The sequence below is a fragment of the Paralichthys olivaceus genome, chromosome 14 (assembly GCF_024713975.1).
Source record: "Paralichthys olivaceus isolate ysfri-2021 chromosome 14, ASM2471397v2, whole genome shotgun sequence".
Lineage (NCBI taxonomy): Eukaryota > Metazoa > Chordata > Actinopteri > Pleuronectiformes > Paralichthyidae > Paralichthys > Paralichthys olivaceus.
Genome location: NC_091106.1, coordinates 15,562,002 through 15,587,727, shown reverse-complemented (window position 1 = coordinate 15,587,727; position 25,726 = coordinate 15,562,002). Strand labels below are relative to the sequence as shown.

At 39.8% G+C, this 25,726-nt stretch overlaps 1 protein-coding gene across 4 annotated transcripts in view; it reads right to left on the bottom strand.

Moving 5' to 3' along the window:
• LOC109636652 (protocadherin-15-like) overlaps positions 1 to 25,726 on the bottom strand; it is a 190,050-nt gene that overhangs the window by 86,285 nt on the left and 78,039 nt on the right. For all 4 annotated transcript variants that reach the window (XM_069538674.1, XM_069538672.1, XM_069538671.1 and 1 more), the window contains 7 exons: positions 14,241 to 14,401; positions 12,590 to 12,745; positions 10,949 to 11,068; positions 10,709 to 10,819; positions 6,982 to 7,152; positions 3,659 to 3,767; positions 3,406 to 3,518 (listed from right to left, as the gene is read on the bottom strand). In XM_069538674.1, coding sequence (XP_069394775.1) covers positions 3,406 to 3,518; positions 3,659 to 3,767; positions 6,982 to 7,152; positions 10,709 to 10,819; positions 10,949 to 11,068; positions 12,590 to 12,745; positions 14,241 to 14,401 — 941 coding nt within the window. The remainder of the gene's footprint in view (positions 1 to 3,405; positions 3,519 to 3,658; positions 3,768 to 6,981; positions 7,153 to 10,708; positions 10,820 to 10,948; positions 11,069 to 12,589; positions 12,746 to 14,240; positions 14,402 to 25,726) is intronic.

The window sequence follows — 25,726 nt, the reverse complement described above, 5'->3', positions numbered from 1 at the left end:
GTACACTCAGAGTTAAGGGGGCTTTAAATAAGGAGGAGGAGAAGGTTGAACCAGTGACCATAAGGTTTGAAGTTTAATCCCCAACTCCTCATTTCTGTGTGCTGAAGTGTCCCAGGACAAAATACTGAACCCCAAACTGTAAGCTTTGCTGGCAGTCGATATGAGACAGTTCTGAGAAAGTTCTGCACATAGATGCACAATATGTATGAATGTGTGTGTGTGTGTGTGTGTGCGTGTGTGTGAATGGGTGAAGTTCTTTTAGTGGTCCGAAAGGTTCTATATAAAATACAGAACACTTACAACTACTATGAAAACACACAGACATAAAGGTTAAATCACAAAAAAGGTATTGACTAAATTTAATCAGGGGTCCACTGGGGGGATCAGTTGGTAGAGTGGGTCTTCCATTAACCTGAAGGTCAGTGGCTGTTTGAATTTACTTAGGATTAGGCCTCAGTTATTACCTGGAAACTTAAAGCACATACTTTCATTTCTAGGATATGGGTTGTAATTAGCAGTTGATGATTGAAGGAGGTTCAATTGAAATATTACGAGCTGAGTCAAAGTAACCACTTTAAATTTCTTAGCTCATGCTCTCAGTTTTCCACTGCTTATTGAGCAAACTCATCTGATTTTACAGTGTCTATATTTTCCCCTGAAAGCTCCAGAAGAAACCACAGCACTCTTTTATATGAAGAAATCCCACTTGACACCTCTTCATTTCTTCAGCATGAAAATATCCTCCACTGAAAAACAGACATGCAGCATCCAGCAATGGAACAAAACTCATTTAAATATCAACTCGCACGTCTGCTCAAGACAACCAGAGGGGATAAATAGTTAAGTAAGAGTGGCTGAATCAAGTAAGCCTTGAGAAAACCTGCAATATTCTCTGAAGAAAATCATCCATTCCTACTGCATGATCTCTTCAACATGATGACATTGGTAATCTATAAAATATTACAACATCCTGAAGTGGAACTAGACATAGTAAATGTTACAATACAGATTACACATAAATCCCCAGAGCTCTAAAAAATTGCATGCATGAAATATTGACTCACCTGCCTCCAAAAATCTCTTTCTATTTGTGTGACAGTTTAAACACCAACTCAACTGTACTGCACAGTCACCAGAATTTAAATATTCTTTCCCCTTGTTTTCCAGCACAGTTGGTGGGTGACACGGCTGCTTGGAATACATGGTGCACATCCTCAAATGGAAATGTTGAATGTGGAATTGTTTTCTCAGTGGTTCAATATTTGCTAAAACCTAGTCACACTTGAACCCAAGTTGAGTCTTTCTACCACTGCACAGTGAGACCACGCCAGATGGCTGCAGCCTGGTCAGACTGTCACTGAGCTTTTTCCCCTCCTAAGCACATATGTCGCTACTGCCTCCCACACAGGGAGACTTCAGAGACATTGTGGCTTTGAAAATACAGATGGAGAGGGGGAGTGAGGCCACATCAGCTTCAGCCATGACCTGGAACAAATTCTGCACATTAGCTCGTCTTCGCTGAGCTTGTGTTGCAGAATGTTGATTGTAATAGAAGAATATGGTTCTGCTGTAAAATATTTAAATGCAGGCAACTAGAAACTTGACGTCTTGTTTATTGTCTTGTGTGTGCACCACATGACTGCAGAACCCTGCTACACACTGTGTCAGCATCCTAGCTGTGATTCACTCCAGCTGAGGTTCACACCTGCTTCTTTTTATTGCCAGTGCCCTCACAATGTTCCGCCAGCCTATCTGTCCCAAACATCATCTACCTTTTTCCTGTTATCTGTGCGATAATAAAGAACAACCACACTTGCGCTGACCCACAGATGCAATCTGTTCAGTCTAACACCCGAGGGAAAAGTGCTGTCATTGACAGACAAAGTGTAAGTGTGTGTGCGTTTGTGTGCTTGGATGTTCTTGCTTTTTCTCGACATAGAAAGAGAAAAAGAGCATGTGTAGGATTACAGTGTTCCCCGATGAATAAATGACCTGTGCTCCGCTGCTACGACACACAAGCCTGCAGGAAAATTCACTGCTACCAAAAGTCACTGTTTATCACTCAGTCTTGATTCTCCTGCAGTGGCCACATCATCCTTAAAGTGTCATACTGCATCTCTATGCTTTCTTTTTTAGTTAGCCACAGGATTTTTCTCCATCGCCGCCTGCCTTTGCCACTTGTCTTCATTTCATCCTCGCCATCTTGCTGGAAACCATCAAGATCAGTGATCAGACTTTCGAACAGGAACAGATGTGTTTTCAAAAAATATAAATATGCTGGAAATGCCGCAGCTCGTTCCACCATTAGCTTTATATCTCCTAAAGCATTAGCTATGTAGACCACATACTGTGCTGCATCAGAGAGCTCCAGATACTAAAGTCTAATTCTCACTTTCCTCCTCCTCTGAGTCCCGGAGCATGATCCTCCTCCTCTTTATAACTGAGGTAGATAAGGCTCCCTACCATCCTCCATACACATTGCTATATCTATCTTGGTCTTTTCCTGCCCCCCTCCACCTTTGAACTGTCCTCTAGCTTTTCAAAATCCTCTCCAAGACATGCAAAATGAAGCTCGTATGATCACCTCCCCTTGAGGAAATCAGCTCGTCTCTCTGCTCCCCAGCCATCCTGGTAAACAGCAGGTTACACAGTGCTCAGAGGTGTCTACAATTTAGTGACGGGTGGATGGAAAGTTCGTCTGCACTGCTGCTCTCCACCAGCGGCAGCGCGGAAGCAATACCTGGCTCTAAATTAGGATTCATGAGAGAGCAGCAGCCCATCCTGCTGCTAAGTCCATAAATCACAATATCTTTTCGACCCCTTCTCCAGAGCAGCTACAGATAAGGTTAATGGTCTTCAGGACTGAGGGTATCTGGGTGAAGCTTACGTTTTTCCAGATATGAGTTCAACTTGAATGTGTATTAAAAATTGTACAAAGATTAAACTTCAGTGTTTGCAGATGGGAAGGCAGAAGAATGATCAATATTCTACATTGGGTGAAACTCTGACAATCAGTCTCATAAGATTTTTTTTTTTTTCCCACCAGCCTTGCAGGACTAAGCACATCTTTGCAACAGTCTTCTTTGTTGTTGGTTTAGGTTCAATAAAGTCACACAGTAAATCTATGACAAAACTAGAATGTCACTGAGTAGATCCCATATCTCCACCAAGGCCCAACAATCCGACATTTCACACATTTAAAGATACACACACTCAGTCCCCTAATCATGCCTGATTCCTCATCATGATCAATGAATTATTCTCTAGGAAATCTGAAAATGATTTATCTCGCAATGTTAAAGTGATTAAAAAATCCCTGTGTCCGCACCAAAACTTAAAGAGTTCTTCCTGAATCCTTCCACCAAGTTCTGTGATACTGATTCTGTTTTGTTAGTCACTGTTTACCTTGATGATGAGTGTGAAGCGTTGATAGAGGTCCCTGCTGATTGGCTGAAGAACACGCAGCTCTGCAGTGGTTCTGTTCAGGGAGAAATACTCTGGATATGTGTTTGGATGACCTGCAGTAAGGAGAACAACAGTCACCCATTCAGTGCATTTTATGATACAATTTAAGAACATCAAACTCTTCATCAAACGCATACAAACTGAATCAACATTAAATGTGTAAAAATCAGCGGAGAGATCGTGATGAACCTACCAACCAGGATGAAGTAATGAATGCCAGGCCTGTCTGATGGAGGCTGTATGTTTCTGTCCATGTCCACAGCTCGGATCGGTGGGGTCACATTCAGAGGGTTGAGTTTGCTCTGCAACAGGTGGAGGGGGGAGTCAATCAACGCAGTAAAACAAGCAGATGCAAATGTGTTTTACTTGTTGACTGAAGATTTACCCAGATTATCCACGAAAATAGCTATTTCTAATTCATCCTCTTAAAAAAGGATCTGCCCCGGAAAGTATTTTGTGTGCTTCACTGTTTTTTAAAATTTTTTATTTGAGTTGCACATTAACTGCAACTCTGCTCCTCCAAATAAAAACACAATTCTCTAGAGAAGCTGCCCCGGGCCTCTCCTTTTGGCCCATTAAACTATTTTCTGCTTTTAAAGGGATGAGAGGAGCATCTGTGATCAAAGTCATGGTCACAGCTTCACCTGCTGATATTCCTCCCTATAATATATAATGTCCTCCTGTCTCTCATTTCATACTCGTTGAAGACATTAACCAAGATGTCAACTAGAAAAGAACAGAATTTGAGAATCAGCAGACATATAAAAGTTTTTGGTGATACAGGGCATGATCATGTGATAACCACAGTGGAATTAACACCCCAAGTCCAATCTCCTGAACCACCTCTCATGTGAATGCTAAAGAGATTTTTCAGTAGTTGTGAAAGTGTCTTATCGCAGAATCTCCTGCTGTGTTGTCCATATGTCAAAGGCAACTTATGATAAAAGTCTGAATCAACAAGAGTCATTGCAGTATATTTAAAAAAGGCTGAATATTGGGGCTTGAGGGACTTGTAAAACAATAAATACATAGTTCTTGATGTAGATCAGTGCCTTCGCAGTTATAATCCACCGCACACTGGCCAATTATAAGGGTATTTATATGCCAGCGCTGGATCGATTTCTCATCAACATGCTTCTAAACACGGCTAATAGAGCTGCACATCAGGGATTATGTGTTTGTGTTGCCGTAGGCTACTTTTCCTGGTCATGCATACTCCGACATCATCAGCACTAATTACCCGGCTCTGCCTCTACACGTTGCATTGACATATGGCTAATATGTCTAGCACATCACATTTAAGAAATCCTCTCCTCATGCAAAATGCCTCCATATGGCTAATACAGTACGTGTGAGTATGCTAAGAGGCCTGTGCTAAACTTCCTTGGTTAAGACAGACACATGGCTAACAGCTCTCTGGCAGGAAGAATCCCTCCCTGAGGGGGTATATTTATATCCCTCCGCTCTGGAGTAATCCTTACACCCCTCCCCAACCAGCCCTCTCGCTTTTTACAATGTCTGGAGGTGCGCTAAATCAAATCCCCCTGGCTCTGCACAATGATGATTAGCTATAATACCCTCCTCCAGCAGTCATTATCCAGGGGACTCCAGAGCCCACATTATATCCCCACAGGGTAAAAAATAAATACAGATCAACTTAATAATGCCTGTCTTGCCATTGTGATTAATTACAATACACTCATCAATTATGAGAAGGCAAATCTCCCCGTGGACAGATATGTTAGAAGAATGGTTACACAGCAGAATGGAAACAAATTACAGACCAGCAAAAACTGATACAACAGACTGGAAATTACAAAGCAAATAGTAGACCACTTCTAAAATATAAAAATAAATAAAAGGTTTAAAAGGAAAAGAATAGGAGGTAAAAAGTTTATGATGGGCTGACATACACTTGAGCTATTCCAGAAAAACAACATAATGTAATAAAGAGACATTCTGGAGTAATACAGATACAGTAAAAGAATATATTAATATCAGTGTAAATTGAAGGAAAAAGAAGAAAGGAAAGGAGAAAGACCAATATTTTTTCACACTGATGAACCAGCTTTGATTTGTGTAGCAGGAGCTCCCAGGCCCTGCATACGTATCAGTCTGCAAACCTTTTATCTTAAATTATGAATCACATCGGCAAACTGTGAGCAGAAACTCCGGACAATCCCAAACACCTCCAACTGTTCCTGTACAGTAAATGTACAGATTTGGTCGCTCTGTCTTTCTCTAATAACATAATAGCATTTGACTTTCTAATTCAATCCAAACAGCTTCCATTGTTTCTCTGCAGCAGGCCTTTATTTCATCTCTTTGTGTGCAATTACGTCCAATTCAGTTCTGCTTCCATGTTTGAAACACCCCAGTACACTTGATGCATGCTTTTCCCAATACTACTCTCAAAGCACTATTCCCAGCCATCCCAGTGTATCCCATAATTTTATCACGCCCGAGTTGGCGGCAGTAATGAAACTATAAGTTGGTTTGGCGGCCAAAAAATGAATAACTACACAATTTCACTCATTAGAAGAACAGATTATTTTACTCGACAATTCAATTCAAGTCTTAACCACCACAGCCAAGAGCTACAACACAGGCAAGCACGTTCACATTTTTTTTGAGAGTTTAGAGTTTCTAATTGATGGAGTGCTCAGATGATGACGGGGGAAACGTGCAAACTCCAGACAGAAATGCTGAGATTCAGAGCCGTTTCCGCTCAGAGGACACTTTGCTGACACCAATGCAGCCCAGTCTCTAAATCCAATCAAATTCAATCCAGATGACTCCGGCCCAATCCAATTCAATGCAGTTTAATCCAATAGTCTTGTATGTCCGAGACAGCTGTCGAGAACTGCGGCTATAGGGCAGGAAGCACCGAAAAACCAGCGACAGAGTGGTGCCTTTGTTTGGACTGCTGTTTCCAAAATGAAGAAAATCGGCATTGTATTTTTTACTAACATGAATAAGAAGTCACGAAGGTGCACTCTGGAACAGCAGCTAAATGAACAATGAAGTGAGATTGTTTACTTGACTCTGGCCAAGTCAAAATCAATAATTCAGCACAGTTCACTACAATGTATCCTAATCTCAATCCTTTAATGCACAGAGATGCACAGGGTATTTACTATACTTTTCTGAAGTAAGATAAACTATGAATAAATCAATGTAATCTGCCTCTTTTTCTCTCTTTCTCTCTGTTTTGTCGATATCCCAGGTCAATTCAGCCTCCAGCTCGAAGTTCCAGTCAATGGACCAGAAAATGCCACTGGAACTGAAAAGCTGCGACAAAACTGCAAAGTTTACTCTCCATCCAGGTGTGGAGGCAAAACAAGGTGTAGGCAGACAATTAGGTGATTTAACAGAAATGTAGCACAAATGAATCACAAATCTGAAAAGTACATGGACAATGCACATAGGCCCTCAAGAAAAACATGCATATTATTATATATCAAAGAATGAAATCTGTCAATATAAACCTGTGTCTGCACTTGCACGTGTACCTACCGGTTCAGTGAATTCTGGGATAGCAACGTGGTAGGTGATGGGGTTGCAGTCGCGGGTATTGTTCACCAGCACGCAAGGGAGGAACATGGGTCCCAGGTCGTCTCCATCCAGGACGTCCACAGTCAGAGTCGTGGTCGCTGTCCGCCTGTTGGGAGGGTAAGGGGCGCGGTCCTGGAGGACAAACATAAGCTTTCAATTTCAACCTTCAATCATTCATTCACTATATCACTTGTCCTTTGAGGGCTGCAGAGAGGCTAGAGCCAATCACAGCTGACATTGAGCGAGAGGTGAGTTGGACGTGTTGCCACAGGGCTGACATATAACAACTATTCACACTCACATTCACACCAACGGGCAAGTCAGAGTCACCAGTTAACCTACACACAGAGGTCTCAGCCAGTTCAAACCCAGAACCTTGACCGAGGCAACCATGCTAACCGCTGTACCACAGTGCCGCCCATACGTCAAACACCCTAATGGTTTGTCGCTCTGTCCTTCACACCACTCAAGCTAAAATCAATTTAACATGTAAAACTATAAAAGCTGTTCTTCAGCATATATCTGTGGTTTAAATGGAAGCTTTCAGTCAGCCATTAGATTTATTTCTGTTCGTCAATTGTTTGGCTGCAGAGGAGATTACTGGAGGACTTTAATTAGTAGAATACTATACTTAATCAATTAGTAGAATACTATACTTTTATACTATACTATACTATTTTCTGAGGTAACATGTTTTTTAGTGCATTTATTCATGGTCAACTTAAGTGTTTGAAATAGTGGTATCACAAGCGATCACTGCTAAATACAAATGTATTTATTACACAAGTAAAACCTTGATTATATCTAGGGTTGCAAAGGAGCAGAACATTTCCGGTAAATTTCCGGAAACTTTCCATGGGAAGTTAAGGTGGGGAATTTTGGAAATATTCCAAATTGGAAACTTTCCATGAGAATTATGGGAATTTATGGGAATTTATGGGAATTATTGGGAATTTATGGGAATTAACTGTAAATTGGATCATATCCAAATATAAATGTAAATATTTTTGTTTTGTCATAAGCAGACATCCATGCAAAATAATACAATTAAAAAACATTTCAACAGATTTATTTGAGTAGAACATTCGTTTTATTACTTGTAAGAACAGCTGCCTCTTAAATGGTCAATGAAATGAAAAATTGCTTACATTTAGCACCTATTTTTATTTAATATTTCCAAGTTAAACATCAATACTATTATAGATCAAATATATTTACCCCATAATATTATCAAAACTTACTTGACTTCAGATAGTCCTCGGGCTCAAATGTGTGGCTTCAATAGTCTTGAAATCAGATGTGCATGTGATGGAGGAATGCACAGTGCATGTAGGGGGTGTGGCCTCAATAGCCTTGCAGTAAGCAGTGTGCTTTGTGCATGTGATTGAGGAGTGTACGTGAAGTAAATATGGTTGTTTTAGCCAAGATTATGCTACAATATATTTTCCCAAACTATATTTAAGTTCCCTGTTGAGGGCCAACCTCCAATTTTGTAAATTTCAGATTTATTCCCGTTAATTCCCATAGAAAGTTTCCAACTTTGAAAATTCCTAGAATTTTGCAACCCTAATTATATCATTAAGATCAAAACATCCACACACACACAATGTGAAAAAAGATTGCAGACTTTTCATATAAAAAACGAACAAATACTTTTCATTACCACACAAATATCCTTGGATGAGAGCTAATAAAGTAGCACTCAGGAAGAAAGTTTATACTTATAGAAAAGATTCAATAACGCAAACGTATCCAAAACAAACCACTTAAAACCAGATGGAACAGGTCTAGTCCTCTACATCCACCCAATCTTTCCTTATTTTATGGAAGTAATTAGAGTAAGACACGACTTTAAAGCATATATCTTAAAAAACATCCCCCCGTTGTGGAACTGTTGCTTCACAAGTTTGGTGCCCAGAGAAGTGAGCAGCACAGCACTTCAAAGATTTGTGTTGTCAGTGTAATTGAACTCTTGACACAAGCAGTGCAGCCGTCCTAGTAAATATCATGTCTTCCTTCTTTCTCCCCCCTCAGAAGTCCTCTTCCAAGAGAAAATGAAATCTCCCTGGAGGACCTCTCACCAGGCTAAAGAGGCGAGTCTTTTGCTCCCTCGAGCAGAAAATGGAGAGAATGGGAGATGAGTTGACTGCTCAATGATTATCTGTGCTGCAGTGCTTTAACTCTCCCTTTTTACATTGTACGGTTTAACATTTGACCACTGATTGTTAAGATAAGAGAATCTTATATGTACAATATACAAACTTTTGTTAATCAAGCTTCGGATATTCACACATTCAGCTTTCACACAATTAGGCTTGGAAACATCCATATGCTTCAGGATTGGGAAAATATAAGATTTAACCCTTGTGTCTTTGTGTTTGATTCAGATTCTTGGCCAGTGGCGTTGCAGAAATCTGCTGCCTAATAGCAATTGGTAAGGATGAGAGAAGAGCACATAAATGTCTTCATTATAATTCATAGTGCTTTAATGTTATCATTAGGACGACTTAATTTACAATATTTTCTCTGTCATGTTGTCTGACGAGAGCATGAAGAAAAAATGTCCCCCCTCAAGTTAAATCCATCATTGAATCAACTTAAGATATAAAAAGCTTCTCAGACTGTAAACACTTGTAACGTCTCAATGACGGCTTCTATCAATTTTTATATAACAGTAAGTTGTAATGGAACATCAGAGGATTCAATCGTCTCAGTCTAAAGATTGCTAACCCTGAAATGTGAATTAGTATCAGTTTAATTAAAGTTAAACAACGTGTTTGGAAGATGAGTGATCTCTAATTAGTTTTTGGTAAGAACGAGCAGACTTTGCACGATTGACAAAACTGAGAATGAAAAGATAATTTGACCACACTTGTAAAAGAGAATGTACATCAGACCTTGCCTGAAAACAGAAATCTGGAAGTGGACATTATGTGTTGTAAGATGTTAAACTCATTAAAGCAACTATTGACTTTGTAAAAAAAACTGTGAAAATACTGCTACAATGTGTAACTTACAACAGGTGTTTTATGGGATTTCAAATCTGCACACCAGAGTCCGACTGACATGGATTTTTGCAGGCCGATGCTGACACAGCTGTTTGAGAGTTAAGAAAATACCGATATATAACTTGCGGAAAAATGGTAATGATGTGGTCATCAAATCCTTAGGACGAAAGAACTGTATTAAGGCTTGACATTTTATGGTTTAACCATAACCTCTATTATGAATAACGACAAATACAACAAAATATATAGAGCCTGAATTCAGAAAATAAAGATAATTTTTGTAAAATGTAAACAGAAATGCAAATTGTTTCTGCAATATTATTCTGTAAAATAAAAGGGTCGATAAAGGCTGATACTGATATGCCTGTGAAAGGCTCATTTTGGGTGATTCTTGTCAGCTAAATGATCAGGCTCTGCTGCATACCACTGATTTGACTGTTATCAGGCCATTAAAAGGGGATTATCAACATGCATATGGGCTCCTATGGGCCGACTAAACCTTCTCAGGAGGCTGTTATCACCTATTCATTTAATTGATTCAGTTTGTGGAAAGAATGTGTGTGAAATCAAATGCTTTAAAACAAAGCACATTTCCAGATATCAGTTTTGTACTTCTCTCACTTCAAGGTCAATGCCGAGGTAGACAACTTAAAAGAAAAATAAAGGAAGAGTTCACTTACGTTGGCTTGGACCAAGACCAGGTAGCGAGTTCTCTCCTCATAGTTCAGCCTCTCTGCCAGAGTAATGTGCCCTGACAGAGTGTTAGCGACACTCACTGTTCCGTTAGAGGCCTGAAAGAGAGAGAGAGGGTCCATGTGATAAGACAGAAAGGAAGGTGCATGTGAGCAAAAAGCCATGATTGTTGAAGAAATTTACAATGGTGTAGAGGGTGTTTATCATGGCGTGACTTGTCCATATACCGGGTCATTGGGGTTGTAAAGGATGCTGTATTCTATGTGTCCATTGGGCCCGTCGTCAATATCTGTGGCGCCGTTATTTCCTGCAAAGCCAGTGAAAATGGTCGTTCCAACTGGTGTGAGCTGGAGGGAAATATGAGAAAAAAAGTCAATGGCTCAAACAGCTCCCAGTGATTACAACATCTACTTACAGCAGAGAGAGCCCATGTACATACTCTGCACCATTAGTATAGAAAAAAGAAAGAAACGCAAAATGGTAAAATGTTGCTGTCAGCAGCAGTCTGAAGGCCTCGTGCACACTGCTGAGAAAATAACAAAAAGCATGTATGAGAACCACTGCTGTTCCCTAGAGCCCCCAGCAAAGTCCACAGGACCAGGCAGTAGGCAGTCGCGCTTGTTCACAGGAGAAGTTGACAGCGATGGAGAATGACTCACTATACTGTTGGGGCAGCTGCATATGGCTACGATAACATGCTGTGACAGGGGTTTCAGAGCACGCAGGGTACACAAGCTGTGAACAACGTAGACAAAAGACGCGGTTGCCTCGAACTCAGCAGGGAATTACCTTCTAATCTTAAAACACACGACTATAAAGTAAGCGTTTGTGATGCTGGTGATGCAGGTTTGTTTCGGAGGGAAGAGGTTGTCTGGTCTGGTTCTCCACAGATGAATGCAGAGCAGGCTGCAAGAAAAACCCTCCACTGACCTACTGGCTGACATGAAGACATACTGTATGTGTCAGATGGACAAACCAGAGGAAAGAGGACAAGTATTTTCCCTGTATATCTATATCTGGTATTTGGTGCACTAAAAATTAACAAACAAAACTTTAACTACCACATTGAAAAGAATAAAGTGATAAGAAATAGCAGCAGGCAGGCAGATAGTCAAATAAAAACTGAGTTAATGACTAAATTTGATTCCTCAGGACTTGACAATCTCCATTTTAATGCATCATCTGGGTTTTTAAGGTGTGTCCAAATCAAAAAAAAAGGTGGGAAAGGATTGAACTGTGTCTTTATCATTCATGAATGTGTTTTCCGTGTAGCACTCAATAACCCAATCAGAGTGTCATCTCTCACTCCATTTAAAAGCCGAGATGCACCTGCACCTTTGTGGACTGCAATTATAAGGGATGATTTGCTCAGTGAAAAGTGAAAGTGAGCGAGCACACCATCAGTTCCTGTACACATGCTGTGCGCCTGCCCAAGTAGGCACATGCTACTATCTTGATATCCACCTTTGAAAAGAAAGCAAACGACTTCAGAGGTTTTTGGTGGACAGTCACATGCTGTCTCAAGGTCGCAATAAACCCACAATGCAGCAGGCCATACCTCATTTTGAGGCTCACAAACCCATTGATGGGGGTATTTGCTATTTAAACAATGTGGGGGCTGGACAGAACAACTGTGCTGGTGTGACTATCAAAGGCACTTGTGTGAGGAATCATGGGATTTAAAAAATTCAGGATCTCGGAAGCGATTACCAGTGTCCCTTCCCTTGCGCTTCCAGCCTGGGGACACTGACATGAATAGATTTAAAACGTATAGCAAATACACAGCCTGCAGCAATTTTCACCTGGAATGGGTCACTTCTCGATTCCATTGATTAGAATTACAAATCCTGCAGAACCAACAACCTCACCTCATTTACTGCCACATAATAGCGTGGCTGCTGAAAGCGAGGAGTGTTGTCGTTCCTGTCCCTCACGACTATCCGCACCTCGTGCAAAATGACAGTACCGACCAGCTCATTGGTGCACTGGATCTGAACCACAATGGTGGTGATGTAGTTGGGAGGCTGAGGGGGAGAAAAAAAAAAAAAGACATGTAATTAGATATTACAAAATATATATTAGATACTTATGACAGCTGTATATTCATTTTGAATGTAGCCCTACAGGTGACTGGTGTCATAATAAGTTGATTTCAGATACTAAGACTTGGTAAATATACAACACATACAAATGATGCTCCAAGCAAAAGAGAGAGGGGAGACATCTACTTGTGGTGCCATCAGAACCAATTTACTTCATTTAACTTGTTTCTTATTATCCTGACCAAAAAAAGAAAGACAACAAACACTATTCTATCTTCTTGCTAATTACGTGTCTTGTAATTATGTCTGCATATTCAGCTGCTATTCTAAATTTGCTTAAGGCTGCTGTGGCCATGTTCTGTTCTATGTTTACTTTAGTGCAGTAGCTTGTCTCCTTGCCACCACTACCTGTCTCCCCCCACTCCTCTGCTGCTCCTCATTCTCCTGTTAATTGGCCATATTTCAGAGATATTCCCATTAGTAGCCTCATGTCCAGCTCCCTGACTTTAGTCCGTCTGATGCAACCGCACACTTCAAAAAGAGCTTCTTTCCCACACCTCTCAGAACACTTAACACCTGGTGCCGACCCCCCGCATCTCACACCTGATACTGGGCCATGATCTGTATGCACTGCAGGTTGACAGGATACTGAGGGGAATTGACTTTGACATATTACATACAGACAGTAACAAATGTGTCTGTACGTATTTATTCACTTGCTATATTTAGCATTAGGGGTATGGTATCATGCTGTGTTGACATAAATTGCAAGAAACGCTGTTGCTATTACACATCTTGTATTTTTTCTTTGTAGATAAACAGTGGAACACATCACATATTCAAATGTATTAGCCCTGAGGGCTTTGGATAAAAGCATCTGCCAAATGAGTAAATGCATGTTTATGTTTTAATGTAAATTAATTTTCACAATGTTCCATGAAAGACGCAAAAGTGACTCAAAATATTACCACACATAATAATAATATTCTGCTCTCTATAAGAGCAATCCGGCAAAAAGTAAATGTTCGGCAGCTCAAGGAAAACATTGCCCCCTGTGATACAGATCATTATCCTCTTCATAGCATTAGCGCTTTAAGTTTAAATTTCTTTTGAAAATCAATGAGGGAATATTTGCTCAAGTAAACGTCACCATGACAAGATAAATGAAACATTTACATAAGCTTCATTCCATTTACATTATTTGAATGGCCTCAGATACAATAATGATGATTAATCAGTTACTTTAAAGTGGCTTGATAGAACTGAAGTGAATAGAACTAACTTAGTTATGTAAAAATCAGATACTGTGAGTGGATAGAACACGACCATGAGGCCGGTGAGAGAAAGAGCTTCAGTGAAATTCATACATGAGGAAAAAATGATGGAAAATACATATTGATTCAATATAATTCTTTGAAACATGGGGACACGAGTGTGACGTTCTCACTGCAGAGCTCCACCAGTGTTGTGTACTCACATCTCTGTCCAGAACACGTCCGGTGCTGTTGAGGTAGAGCCTCTGTCGTGTTGGTTCTAGTATCACCCAGTAGTTGTAGTTGTCTAGTAACGTCAGCGAGATGGTTCTGCCTGGGTCTTGGGGTCGACCATTTATCTGCATGTTTTCCACCAGAACTGTACCTGTGAGGGCAGAGCAGTCTCCGCTTAATGAACAGAACTGTTGTAAAAAGATGTTCACTGTCACGGCTTTGTTCTTACGGTACAGTATCAATGGTTAATAGAGCATGCTGGGAGAGAAAAAAGCGACATGAAAAGGCACTGGATGATTCTGGCCTCATTACTTCAAAGAATTAGCTAAAATTTAACATAATAAAAACAGGAGCATTATTACTCTTTGACATGTGGTCCTTAATAAATTATTTTCTATATAAAACTGCAGCTTAAAGAACATTTTTGTAAGAAAACAAACATGATTCTGAAGACAATACCATATCGTATGGAGGCAAATTTCTAAAATGTTATAATTATCATCCTTGAGGGCAGCAACACATGGTTCATATTCCACAGCTTTTAATCAGTGGCTGATTAAACTTTGCCCTGTGAGACAACGCTCCCAAAGCCTGTTAAATCTGAGGATTGCTCGACTCCTAAGTGGCCAAATTAGTGGATTTATGAAATAACTGGTGGTTCAGTCCAAAAGGAGGAAAATCCAGGAGGAGCAGTGGTAAAGCATTTTAATTGAGATCAGTGGTGCCCATCGGAATCTTGCACCACTGAAAATCCGAGGTTTCAAAAGTTTCAATGGAAATTATCAGAGAACCGCATGCATACTGCAAAGGTTAAAAGATTAACTGATGTGTTAAACAATACAAGAGTGAGAGATTTAACTGCAGCAATAAGCAACCACAAATGATGCATGAAAGTGGGAAATGCTGATGCTGTAGTCTTGAAAAACTAGGCTACGTCCACACTGCAAGCCTAACTGCTTGATTCAGAATTATTTATTTTTTTAATCTATTTTTTTATGTAGCTGTTCACATTCTCTTTTAAAATGTGGCCAGTACCATACTCCAAATGTGAACTGGTCATGGCCCTGATGTGACTTGCATAAGCAGAAGAACAAGACGTCACACGCAGCACGCTGTGTACAGAGGTAAATAAGGATGAGACGTCTGTAATCAACATGGAGGCGTTATTGTGCAGTGGAATCAGGCGAATGTGGAGGCAGATGATGAGAAACCGAGTCTAATTATGGCTTTTTGTGGCGCAATGGCTGCTACTTCTGTACAGAGCTGTGTGTGGATGTGTGGTCGGCGCAGCCTGACCCTGTCCTGGTAGCTCTCCACATTCCCTGTTGATACCTGCTTCAAGCCTTTCACAGCATTCACACAGTAAAAGCAGGTCAGTGACCATTTCACGTACATTTGCAGCCCTAGCAGGGTCTTTTTTTTCCAGCAAAAAGGCTGATAAATATTTTACTGTAATAAAAAAACAAACCACGTGATTGTTACTAGACTGCTGCCTGAGTTCAGAGTGAGCCAGACAACCTGACATCATCCATGGCTAAATGGACTGAGCAGACGGTTTTGTGGTTCAGAACTAAAAACTTATTTATTGTGTTGTAACGTTGTTTACAATTTACAGTGAAGTCAGTGAAAAGTAGAGAAAATCAAATATTATCTCAGTGGTGAGTGAGTTAAAAATGATAGACAAGGTCACTAAGCTACAGCGATAGCAATCATGAGTTGATCAGTGTGAAAAAAACATTCAGCCACTCGTCGGTTAAAATAACAGACTAGGTCGGTGGTTTGTCATATCAGACTAATTAAACTGAGCTGCTGTTGGCTTGTCAGTACCTGTCAAAGATAGTTTGTAACACCACTGTTCAACCACAAGTGAAAGTGTTGTGTGAGAGTTTCTGCAGCTTCCCACAAATCCAACGGAGTAAGACGTGTTTTTCTTCCAGAGGATCAAATCACATCACTGTCAGGGGAGGCATTCTCCTTCACCCAGATCATTTCAGTAATATACACTTACACATATTAGATCAAGAAGCTCATCAAAACAATGTGTGTGTGTGATTAAGTCGACATCTGTTTGTCAAACACACACTTCACAGGATCCACAGTCAACAGTTTGAAGCAGAAATAATTAAAGACCTAATGAACTTTTCAATTCCATGAAACCACTTTGCCTGTAAATGTCTCATCTTTTGCTATTATTAATGATAAAAAACCCCATCCCATCAAATATCTACAGTGCTTTTCCTTTTAGAAATGATTTTTAATATCTTACTAGAGCCAATCCCAGCTGACAGTGGGCAAGAGGCGAGGAACAAAATGGACTGGAAACAACAACTCACTCATATTCACACCTATGGTCAATTTAAAGTCTCAACCTAATCCCCAATCTGCATGTCTTTGGACTGACAGCCCACACAGACACAGGAAGAACATGGAACAACTCCATACAGAAACACCCTGGTCAACCAGGGATTCGAACCGGGAACCACCATCAGAATAAAAACATTATTATTATTGAAATGTGCCACTTTAAAAAAATGTATGTACCTTTACATTTTTAAACTTAGACTTAAACATGTGCTCCTTGAGGAAACAAAGTAAATGTCCTATCCTGAAAACACATGTTGGTTGGGACCAATGTGTTCAACGCTGCCTGAAATCTTAGCTAGCATTTGTGACAATTAGGTAACCAATTTTAGCAGTTCACAGAGGAAAAGTTAGCTATTCGCATTGGCAGTTTTCTGGGTCCACCTACACCTGGTTTTTGAAGCCATGAGTATTCTTATTTATAGCTGCACATTTTAGTCACTTTTCTATTATTCAAACTGTTAAAACATCAGAATCAAATTGAACTAGCCTTGTATCATAGTGTATCGTCATTTCTACAAATTAAATTGAATCATATATAATGTAATGAATCCTGGGAGAGTTAGAGATGCAGATCCTTGCTGGTAAAATAATAACTGTCCTCAAACCCTCATTTACACAAACAGGATCTTTCATTATTATATCAGATGGCATCAGAGTAAAAAACATAATTAGAAAATATGAGCCAATCAGTGTCTGTTTGACAGTTAGAAATAACACCATCATTGATTAGATCAGAACAGAATCCATTGTTCTCAACAAGCTGTAGAAAGATGCTGCAGATACACACAGATCTGGGCTAATTTTAATTTCACCATTTCTACTCGTTTGTACCTAAACGTGACGTGCCTCTGCAGAAAGGGGGAATAGTCATCACTACAGGTTGTGATTGGATATGTAACGTTATAAAGCACATTGGTAATCAAATTGCAATTAATGCATCTGTGCTAAAGTCGTTAAGAGCTTGAACAATTCACCTCAACACAGACGACAATGCATTCATGAAAAGTTACAGCATCATCAGAGCTGATAATGCCGAAAGCTTAAAATTAAAAAAAAAAAAAGTATTTTCTTTATATTTCCCACTTCACATCCAACACATTTCATATTTAATTTACAACGAGCCTAAGTGAGCCACTGCTTCTTCAAAGTTGCTCAAATGTTTACCCCACAAAGTGAGTTTGAAGCTAGTAGACGTGACCGTGTATAGATAAAGGACGACTGTGGGGAGACTTGTGAGCACTTGACATCTACCAGCTGTAAAACCTGAGAGGGTGGTGTGTTTTAATGGGCTTTTTAATTACTGCCCATAACATCTTGTACTTTATCCTTTAGTAAAGTAGGTTTGTCCATTTCACAGAATCAATCAGACTGTTATGTTCTCAAGAAGGAGGCCAGGCGGAGGTGTGATGGAAGTGTTTGCATTATAATTATAACAGCCACTCCTATTAATATAACTATTAATGACTGAGTCTGCTGCTCGCCCCTGAAAGGGTTTGATGTGTGTGTATGTGTGTGTGTGAGTGTGTGTGAGTGTGTGTGTGTGTACGTGTATGTGTTGTAATCACATGGACATATAATTATCTGTCTCACTTGGGCTAAACTCCATCTGACAAATGGATCTACGAAGAATTTAATTTAAAAGTCAAAAGACCCTCACCCCCTCTTCGTCCTTGTTGCTGGTTCATTAATCTGAAACACAGCTTTTCATACATATACATGTATCTGCCTCCGTAACTTGAGTGGTTAGCATCTTTCTGAAACTCTCGAGTCGTAAATTACACGGCTGATAATATTACAAGGGAGGGCTCAGAGAGACTCCTTTCTTTCTCAGGCTAATTGAACTACAGCTTTTCTGTAGTGACAGCCAACACTCACTGTGTTCTGCAGCCCCTTCCTGTCTCAATCTCAGTCCCACAGCAAAGTTGTTGTCCCCATCAGTCAAGAGGATGCCAGAGTCTGTCAGACTTATATAAACATAAAAAAGTGCTACCCAGAGTTCCACCGGGCATGGCTGTGTGTCCACACTTCCCCCTAATAAATAAAATCCCTCAATCTTCAGCAGCCTGCGACTCAATCAGGGTCATCTCTGGTCAGCGGTGGCTCTGATCCGGGCTTCACAGTGGTCTAACCCCACAGAGACAACACAGAGGACTCACTTTTATCCCAAATATCAATGATGTTGGCATCGGCAGACGATGGCAACAGATAAGTGTGGAGGCCTGTTTCTGAAAGAGCTCCAGGTTGAGGATGAAAAAAAGTTGGTTGCTTGGGTGTTAGCTCAGAGTCCCGTTGGAATTACACTGAGTTTAGTCCATGATTTTAATTCATTATTGGACCGGGGTGCCACAGATCAGTGAATGCCAACAACGAGCAGTTAACTCTTGACTTGACTATGAATTGAAACGGTTGTTGCAAAAGGACAAACTCAGTGAATGAAACACAATTCTTTCATTTCACATGTTTTGATCTATAGTAGAAAAAACTATATAGGATTAAATGTTTCTTTCTATGAGAGTAAGTAATGAGGTGTGTTACTGAACAGAGGGGACTAAAGATTTTTATGAAAATGTAGCTCTCCTCTGAAAGCTGCATGGTACATTTCAGTATATTATTATGCGCTAGTCTGTGACTGACGCTTTTGGACCAATCTCAAAGATATTTTTATGGGCAAACAATCTGAATAAAATTGTGGTGAATCATCATGATAGTGAAACTGCCCTCCTGAAGGACATAAATGAATTACAGTCTTATAATCAGGTTTTTTGAGACATTCTTCTCCAGTTTTTCTATGACATCTACATTGGTTCATCATATCTATTAAACTGCATTGTTGTTTAGCACAATCATGAACAAAGTGCTTTAAATTCTTGATTCTCGGGTAAAGTTTTATTGTGACCTGAGTCACTATACCATATTTAAACTTCCTCTAATCCTGTTTTATAATATCTACTTCCATCTTTTTGTGTATAACATAGATTTTACTTTGGCTATAACCAAACACAAATAAGCCGTCTCTCCAACATACGTTACTGCGGCTGTTCAGTGTTAGCTCAATCTTAAGATCATTATAAAATAACCAAACCCTCTGAATCCCAACCTTCAAGGTCTGACCACTTTCACTATATATAAAGTAAACTGAGAGTTAGTTATATGAAGTTACTGAAGTTAATTTAACAGAGGAAGCATGCATCCCAAAAAACAAACCACAGGACTTAGAGGAGAGTTATTTGGGTTTGTAATGTCCCGTCTGTATTATTGTAATCCTCCTTCCTCTCGATATTAAATCAAATTGTATTTGTATACTAATATTCACAACTCACAATTGTCACATACGGCTTACCAAGGTGCGACATCCTCTGTTCTTCACCCTCGACAAGAGAGAAAAACTACCAAAAAACCTTATTAACAGGGAAAAGACGTAGAAGCCTCAGAGAGAGCCACGTGTGAGGGCTTCCTCTCCCATGACAGACATACGTACAAAAGATGCTGCGTGTAACTGAACACATCAACAAAATTACAATATTTACAAAAGGGATTAGAAGAAACCAATTTTAGCTAAATGTAAAGGTGTGTTAATGTTAGTAAGCTTTTTTCCTGGCACTAAAACGAGCACCTATCACCTTTCTCTGGGCATCACCTCACTGGTTACTTGTTTTCATCATTTTGGAAATTATTTCTAATATCTTACTGATTACTTTTGAAACACAGAGGGGCCTCATATGTGTCAGCTTGCCGTCTGCCTGATTTGGGATGTTCTATAGAGCAGAGGGGATCATCCTTTGCAATTTAGGCAGCTGCTCTGGAATGAGATAACTGAAGAAATCATGGCCCAGTTTTCCAGATGTGACCAATCCTTTGGGTCTCAGACCGTTTCTATTAACGACCTTACATTTTTACAGGTATTTGCCCTAATAGCATTTTGAAGCGGATGCATGGTGAGGACTGTTAACAGCTTCTTAACGCTGTCCGATTTGCTGAAGAGGCTGATGGATACAACTTTTTGTACTCAACTGTGTGACGGACTAAGCTGCGATAAAGTTCACACAATATTTGTGTTCATTGCCATTCGGATATTTATACTCTGTGTATATATAAAATAAATGCAGCAATTTAGATTATTATGAAATCTGAAAACAGTGCATGGATTCTACGTTTGGTATTGTTGCAGTGACCAGCACCTTGATAATATATCGAAAGCATTATTTGGATGCAAGAATCGTCTCCCTCCACATATAAATACAAACATGCAGCTAAACAAATTGCAGTAGCTTGCACCTTTCTCTAAAATCATGTGTAGTCGTGACAAAAGAGCCTCTGCAGTGAATCATTGCTGCCTGTGAAGTGGTGCTTGACGTGATGAAGAAGAGGAGGAAGAGCATGATTCTAACGAGAGCTATTTTACAAGTGAACATGTGTGTGGTCATCATGTATAAGGGTAACTGCACAATTTAAATTTTATCAGTTCATCAGACTATATGGATATTTGTCTAAGAAGACACAAGTTGGGCCTATACAATAAGACAACATATTCTCTAAGACACTTGATGTGTTATTGATCTTGCCCACTTCCCGACTCATCTCACTGATGTTCTCATAAACTGACACTGTACAAATGTGCACCAGCTGTCAAAGGGACTCACTGCACCATGTAGGTTTGCCGTGATTAAAATATGTGTAATACAACCACCGAGAAATGAGGAGGGATGTAGTATTAGTGTCATCTTAGTGCTTCAAATGCTTAACAACCTCTAATTACTTTGGATATAATGTGATGTGAAAAACATCTGCCTGTTTATGCATTTCTGCCAAAGTAGACCAGAGTGGAAGATACAAAGGAAATAAAAGCCGCAGCTGTTTCATTGAGCAAAAAAGAAACAGCATCGCAGATATGAAATGCTCAGAAAAAGAAGGTGTTTTTTTTTTTTTTTTTACTCTTTCTTCACACTGCATGAGGTGTTAGTCATAAGAATGCACATTCTGAGCTGGTACGGGCCCTGGGCGTTATTTTGTCAATGCCGAGCATAAAAATAACTCTGTGCCATCCAACAGATTTAGGTTAATTTCAGCCCGGGTGAAACCATCTACTTTTTCCCATCACTTCGACAGGCGGCTCATTTGCCCAAAATAGCCCGAATACAAACGCAATTTCCTGACTGCAAATTGATGTGTAAAAATCAGGATGGCACAATAGCGTTGTGATGTCAAACCCACCAACAAGTTGCTGCAGCTCCCTCACTGTTCTCAGTTTAAAGTCACACAATCTCACTATCTTTTAGTGCATTTACCATCGAAAAAGACAGTTGAATATGAAAACAGCTGTTCAAAATTAACATTAGTATGAAGAAGATCATACAATCTTATAGCAGTGCAGTGTGTTGAGGGAGGAAATCGGGTATATTCCACCACATAATATTCAGTTTAAATCAGGCTCATTCCATCTCTGGAAGGTAGGAAGCTCAGTTAGTAATTTACTCTGAGGATAATAAAATGACCTGTGTCAAGTGGATGCAGAGGGTACAGCAGTGGATTCTAGGAGATGGGTATGATGCAGCCACACCATTCAGCATGTTGCAAGTTTGCAGAACTTCACAACAGCTCATTCAGATGATTGTATTTATGGCAAATGCAAGAAGGCCACAACTGTAACATAGAAAAGTTTTGCAACTGTTGTACAAGCTGGAAAATTTCAATCAAGTAATCAAGACAGCATGACAGATGCTTCCTAAAAAACGAATAAATGCACATAAACATGCACACAGCACACCAAAGCCCCGTTCTTTTTTGACTATATCCAACACCAGGAACTTAATTGTCCTCCTATGTCCTCTCAAAACTCTGCACAATCTTAGATATAATTAAAGCAGCGTCTCGCAGCACCTCTGCAGGATCCAGGCTGATTTGCAAATGATGAACACGGTCAAAAAAGGCTGCAAAAAAGAAATCTTTTAGGCTGGTTGGCTGCACAGCTACTGCTTCCTGCTCCCAGAGATTTGGGTCTACACTTCTCTGTGGTGATGTATTGTACTTGCTGTTAAGGGAGGTTGGTTTTAATGAAACAAGAGTTTTCAGCCTCAAAAAGGTTGTTGTCATCCCCTGAATGAAGATGATAGTTCCCCAATTCTCTTTGATAAAAAACAAATAAACACCTAAAGTATCAGTTTTATATTTTACTTTGTGTACACACTGTGTAGGTTCAGGTAAAACTCATATTTAAACCAATCTGTGCTAGAGCTGAAGAAAGACGATGGATGAAAACATTTGATACATTTGCATAATTGTGATAATTCAAACATCATTTGAACCTGTTGACAGAATTGAGGAATTTCATGAATTTCAAATAGAACCAGAGGACACAGAGATCGCATTGTAATCAAATTAAACTAATGCACTAACATATGTGACACATCATTAATTAATATGGAGTCTCACCCACATGGTAAAAGGATGAAGACATTACATCAGACAACAGATGGTCACACAAGGGCATAGACAGTATGAGATGTATGATCTATAGTATCTTCGTCATCAATGTGAATACCTTTTACAGTACATTGGGAAATGTCACAGCCTCATGGGGATGTGGTATTTATATAAATATCAAGTGATATCCAAGAAAGAAACAAGGATTTGCTGCAGGACACTGTGCTTTGAAAGACAAGATGAACAACACAGGGATAACTGATGATTCTGAAAAGTACATTAAGCCATCAGCACTGTCTAAAAAGCATTAAATAAATAGCAAGGCTGTTGTTGCTTCATCTGCTGAAGAAAAATTCAAAGAACAGGCTATTGTCACAGGTTGTTTGACCACACATATGAACAATAACAATGCAAATTTAGTTATATTTTGTGAAAAACATTGACTTGGAAATTTGGATATAAACCAGGTAGGATGAACGCAAAGTTTTCTCAATTCACTCTATGTACTGTATATGGAGCGTATATAAAACCCTCTGTAGACAACATCCAGCATGCAAACAAAAAGTGACAGTATATTGTAGAGCTGCCTTCACCTGCTCCTCCAAATCACTTAAAACAGGTTTAAACCTTAAATCAAAAAACCTGTTGCCAGGATACAAAGACATTCATTACATTGAGTAGCATGAGGTGTTCAGTGAGACCACACACACACACACACACACACACACACACACACACACACACACACACACACACACACACACACACACACACACACACACACACACACACACAATCCCTTTTATTCCTTAGTGTCTGTGCTCAGTTGAGACTGAACCTTGCAACATGTACTCCCTCCAAAGCTTATTCATTTGCATTAACACTAAATTGTTAGCTTGAAATATGTCCTGGCCATTGGACACTGAATCCTCTGCCATAATTTACAAGCAATTCTCTATACAACTGTTCGATGGCTAACATGAGGGACGGAGCAAACTCATGCTTCTTGTTTCTAACTTTGGAAGCGAGTGATGAATATTACACAGAGATTACATTTGTTTTTTTTAAATCAACCCAGCAGTGTTGCTTGATCATGTTAAATGATGTATATCCATATTTATGAAATGAAGGTGCCTTTTGAAATTCCATCAATGTATGATCTAAAATTGGATAAATGCATTCTGGAAGAATACATCAGTGTCTAAAACAAATCCACCACCTGAAAGATTCGGTTGGAATTCATACCGAGTTATCCCATGTGGACAGAAATAGCTGCGCTGACACATTTTACAAGAGCATGAGGTGTTGTATGCAATGAGCTCAGAATGGGGTTTGCTTCTTTACAATACCTCCCAGTCGTTTAATACTCTCGTGCCCAAAGTCCCTTTACAGCCTCTGCTCCTCAGAATCAAGGCTCTAAACAATGAAACCTCATTAAAAATATAAAAAAAATATTCTTCCACAACTAATAAATGTGTTGTTTTCAGTGAAATAAATTCATAAAAATGTTGTGACTGGGAAACAAGGTTTCCTAAATTAGTGTAGGAAACAGCTTGAATTCATATTTTATTGTGGCCATTAGTTGTCTTCTCTCCCTCTGCAGAGCCTGTTGTACCACTGTGGCGTGCGTCCAAGATCTGTGAGAGCTGAGGTGTCATTTAAAGTACCACTAATACACTTAGAGTATTCCTGTCTTCATTCAAAATAGATGGTAGGGAGTTCCACAGGGAAGAAATCTCATTACTCACCAAGCACATACTGCAAATAACTGTGCCGATTTACTCCTCTAACCCGTTTTCTCCCAAACAACTGGTAAGATACATGCCAACCTGCAAACTGAAGGCACCACTGCGTCCATTCGCCTAAATGTCACACTCATTGTTGTCTTTGATGGATATTTCATCTCATCCTGCCTCATTTGGAACCAACATGCTTGATTACTCTCTCTGTCTCACAAACAGCAGACACATCAACAAAAAAGAGTAAAGGGAAAAACAGAGAGTGGCTCAGCCTTGGCACACAGCCTTAGTGTTGCAGAAAGAAATAAACACCTTATGAATGTCCCGGCGGGATGCACCGATCAGCCACAACATTAAAACGGGTAACTGGCTTTAACGTTGTGGCTGAAAGGTGAACCTACTGCGCTGCCCAATATTGAACCAATGGCATTTTAAACCACTGTCATTTCTTTTGAGCAAACGATACAACTTTCCCAGAATTGCTTGTTCAAGTGTGAGGGAAAAGGCAATGGACAAAGCGTTTTGTCCAGCAAAGGTTGAAAAACACAATGTAGGGCGCAGTCCATTAATGTTTACTGATCAGAAGTTAGAATTCGTACTATTATTCAGCAGCACATACTGCAGTGAATCCGTGAAAGAAGGCAAACAGTGCCTGAACTGTTAATACTTAAACATAGACATCAATTAGAACAATACTCAAGTGGAAGTGATATCTGTTGTTACGTGTCAGACATGTCACATCATCTGATGTTGCCTGTTTGCATTAATAATTAAACACAGTCTCTGGAAGCGAGATTGACATGCAGCCGCTGCACCTGTCATTTCTGTATGTGAAGGAGGTGGTACTTTTTTGGATGTTTGTACATGAGCATTGTGGGTAATCACTGAATCTTTGATTGGTTGACCAGCTGTAGCAAAAGACGAGTGTGCTAGTGAAGACTCAGCTTCCACCA